We start from the raw sequence: 3,857 nt of genomic DNA on the forward strand, positions 1-3,857 counted from the left end.
GCCCGTGTCCCCGCCGCTGCCTGCCTCGTCGGCCCGCGTCCCCGCCGCTGCCTGCCTCGTCGGACAAAATACTCCTCGGTCACAGATACATGTATCTACGACGCCCCGCGCCAAACCCCACCGCGGCTCCCCACCCACCGCCTGCTCTGCCGCCAGCACCGCCAGCCGCCGCGCCCGCTGCTCCTCCTCCCGCGCCCGCTGCCGCGCCGCCTGCCGCTCCGCTAGCAGCCGCTCCTTCTCGCGGCGCCGGCGCTCCGCGTCGGAGCGCTCCTGGGGGGGTGGTGAATGGGTGGGTGGATGCGTGGGGGCGCACGCCACGTGGCGTTGGGTGCTGCTGTGTCGGAAAAAAAACATGCGGCTCGGCGCAGCGGAGGTAGCCCAGGCGCGGGCTCCTGGATTAGCTGGCGGCATGCTGGGGGGGCGCAGCATGCACGGCGGCGCATGCGCATGCGCATGCCCGTGCACGAGCACATGCTTTGGCGAGCCGGGGGCGCCCGCATGAGAAGCTTCTGCTCACCTTGGCTTCCCGCGCCAGCCGGTCAGCGCGGGCCTTCAGCTCGCCGTTGAGCATCCCTGGTGCACCCTTGGACCGGCCTCGCTGCCAGTTGCGCGCGTTGGAGAGGGCGGGCGCCGCGCACGGCTGGGTTCTACAGCAGCAGCGGTCGAGGCAACGCGGTCGATGGCACGCCTTGCTGCAGCAAGCGCAGTGCCACCCTTGCGCAGAGGCTATGGATGAACACGCTGAACAGTAAAGTTTCTGCGTAGCGACGTATACGGACGCGCGCGGATGAGGTAAGACGCGCTCTGCCAGAGCTTTCGCTGCGACACCGGGGTCCTCAGATGATAAAATCGGCTTTGATCGATGACATAAGTTTTGGGACACTCTGATGCATGGTGTAATTCGCTACAACGGGCAGCTACCACCGAGCTTCGTAGTGGCTGCAGTGGTTCATAATCGCACCACATGCTCGGGCGGCCATGGCAGTGTTGCGGATGTGGCTGGCTGGCTGGTTGGGTGCTTGTGGTTGGACATGATTACACGTGGTGGCAGTCCATTGCTCCAACGCCCCGAATCCACAAGCCTTGACCGGTCAATGCTGCACAGCTTCGCACATAAGCTTCCAGGCTGCCCACCGTTGTGCAACGGCTGCAACTGCCGCAGAAATGACACTCACGTGTGCCGCGTCATGCGCGCCTGGCCGCGGGACAGAGGGCACAGCACAGATGGTTACACGCGCATGGATCAAACCAGGAAGCTTGCTTGCCTGCCAAGCCAGTACTCGAAAAAGCGGATCGACGGACGCGCGCCTTGAGGGCGCGCAAGCCCATCGCAGCGCCTGCGGCCGCGCTGAGCGCAACTCGGCGCCGCCGGCCGCTGCGTCGCAGGGTTGCGTGGAGGGGCGATGGGCACTGGGCAGTAAAAGAAAGTGGATGAAGTGCTGAGCTGGCGGAGGGCCCCCCCCCACACCCCACAGGGGATGATATGGGGCGGGGCCAACGCTGTGGTCACAGGGGGAACTTTTTTGGGAGCAAGTGCAACAACCCCGCAAGGGCGCTTTCGCAGGCCCGCCAAAAAACGCCCCTTCTAGTCGCAGCCGCCGCCGACGGGCCCCACTCGACACGAGGGGTGCGTGTGTGTGCATGCAAGCACGCCCTGGTGTACACATGCTGCTGCCAAGGTGTCCTCGCCAACCCGGCTCCTCTACTGTGCACTCTAGGCCCCACGCCCGACGGCTCGCGACTCGTGGCGCCGGCATGACCGCCGGGCGGGGCGCGGACACGCGGTCAACATGGGGCGGGCGCAAGCGCCGCGTGTCAGGCGGCGACGCGACGGCCGTGGGGCAGATAGGCACCCTGACCAGGCGGCTCGGGAGACATTCCCAGGGGGGGGGCACTGAGAGCCACGCAGGCTGTCGGAGAGAGAGTGGCCCGACAGCACGCGCCCGCCCCGGGCCAACGCCGCGCTTTGCAAAGCCCGGGAAAAAATATCCTGAGGCTTGGGCGCGCGCACACCGATGCAACCCACCCCCTGGCGCGGACTGCGTCTTCGCGCCGGGGGTGTGTAGGGCGGGCGGGTGTCCCGCTTTGAGCAGGCGTCGGCTCGGGGCTCAGCAACTGGGGGCGACGGCGCGCGAGAGGACGGGTTTATGAAGGAAGTACGAACCGTCTCGGTACCCCCGCGGCAGGCTCGGGCTCGGACGTCAGGGCAAGGACACGGCTGCCCTTCCAGGGGCAAACTTCTCTGACGCGGATGAAAAAGGGCTTGAGGGGCTGCAGAGAGAGCGCACGGGCGCGTGGAGAATTGAAATGCAGGCGCACCCCCGCTCGCGGCGCGCCGCGCCGCAGTGGGGGTGCGCTGCGCTGGGACGCGCGACGCTGACGGCGTGGGGGCAGGAGACTGTGGTGGGTGCAGGTGCGTGCTGCTTGGGTGGTTGAAACATGCTGGATTGCTATCATGCGCACCCGGCAATGAAAAGCACAAGCAAAAGCAGACCATGCAAGCAGTCCGGGACCGATAGCAGATGCAACCGCCTTGTTGAAAGCGCCCCTTCCCCCGCCCAGAAAACAACACGTAATCCCAAACACATGCCTCGCGCGCGTGCCGCGCTTTATAGTGCTGCTGTTCTGCTGATGTGGCGTCGGCGTGGCGCGTGCGGTGACGTCATGCGATGACGTCACGCCGGGACGGGACAGAGGGCGACGACAGGGTTTCGCGCACGCGTACGCATGAGCGCCGCCGGAAGGAACAAGGAAGAGTGAGGTGCTAAAGCAAGGGACCCTAGTGAGACCGAGCCCCGGGGGTTGATCGTTTGCCGCGCCGCGCCGCGGCGACGCTCCTGCGCGCGCGCGCGCGTTTCTGCCGGCAAGGCTCCGCCACAGGGCGAGGTAGGGGAGCGCCGATGCGCCCACGTGCCACCTGCATGCGGCCAACTCGGGCCTGGCACATGGGCCTGTGCCTCAGTTTCTCTGCCCTGCAAGAGGGCCCTCGGTGTCGCCAGAACGTCATACTAAGGGGGCCAACACCGTATGTACATACAATGGGCGGGCACAGACAACTCCCTACCCCATCAAAGGAACGGAAAAAGCGCCTCCCAGGGCGCGCCTGTGCCACACAGATACGGCCAGACGCCCCGGGCGCCGCCGGCGCGGCGGCCCGCCGCGTGCTGGCAGGGCAGCGCTGCCTTGCAACAAGCGAGGAGAGACCTATCTACGGCTGGTGCGCGAACCAGGAGTGGGGGGCGCGGTGTCCGGGCGCTGCGCACTGGGCTCTGGGCGCGCGGGCGGCTCGACCATGAATGGGAGCCATGCCCGCGCTGCCGCTTATTTGGTCGAAACGCACAAACATATCGCGCAGGCAGGGGCGCCCGCGCACGGTCATCAGCCGTAACGCCGCCTGCGCGGACGGGCCACGCTGCCTACCCAGCTCGCGCCGCGTGCTGTGGGAGCCGGCAGGTCGCCGGCGGCCGGCGCCAGGACGGCCGTTGTTCGTTTGCTGTGCACTTGCGGGCAGCCGACAGCCCTCTCCTGGATCAAACCAGACGTCCCCTTTCTTTGGCGCTGGTCGCATATTGCGGCCGTCGCCCCCTCATCACATACACACCGCCGCACAGCCTCTCACGGCCCGCCGCCCCCCGCGGCCGCGGCCGCGCCCCAGGCGTCCGAAACGGCGGCGGCGAGCTGCCCCTGCACGCGCGAGAAGTGCTGCAGCGCGCGGCCGAAGCCGTCGGCCCTTTCGAGGTTGAGGCGCGCCAGCTCAGACAGGTTGCGGCCCTTGAGAACCTCGTACAGCGCCTCGGCGGCGGCCAGGCGCTCCTGTCGGGCGGCGGGAAGGGCGGGATGGGGGCGGGGGTTGGGGG

At 67.7% G+C, this 3,857-nt stretch overlaps 2 protein-coding genes across 2 annotated transcripts in view; both read right to left on the minus strand.

Moving 5' to 3' along the window:
* The window catches only part of MNEG_13835 (hypothetical protein), a gene marked incomplete at both ends in the record, with an annotated part of 2,190 nt that extends 1,619 nt beyond the window's left edge, over positions 1-571 (minus strand). Inside the window, 2 exons of the mRNA XM_014037692.1 lie at positions 139-270; positions 518-571. Coding sequence (XP_013893146.1) covers positions 139-270; positions 518-571 — 186 coding nt within the window. The remainder of the gene's footprint in view (positions 1-138; positions 271-517) is intronic.
* Positions 572-3,615: 3,044 nt separating this feature from the next.
* MNEG_13836 (hypothetical protein) lies at positions 3,616-3,813 on the minus strand (the record flags this gene model as incomplete). The annotated part of the gene is made up of 1 exon (XM_014037693.1): positions 3,616-3,813. A coding segment is annotated over one exon (198 nt), but the record flags the coding sequence as incomplete, so codon positions are not given.
* Positions 3,814-3,857: the final 44 nt, after the last annotated feature.

The sequence above is a fragment of the Monoraphidium neglectum genome (assembly GCF_000611645.1).
Source record: "Monoraphidium neglectum strain SAG 48.87 unplaced genomic scaffold scaffold04078, whole genome shotgun sequence".
Classification (NCBI taxonomy): domain Eukaryota; kingdom Viridiplantae; phylum Chlorophyta; class Chlorophyceae; order Sphaeropleales; family Selenastraceae; genus Monoraphidium; species Monoraphidium neglectum.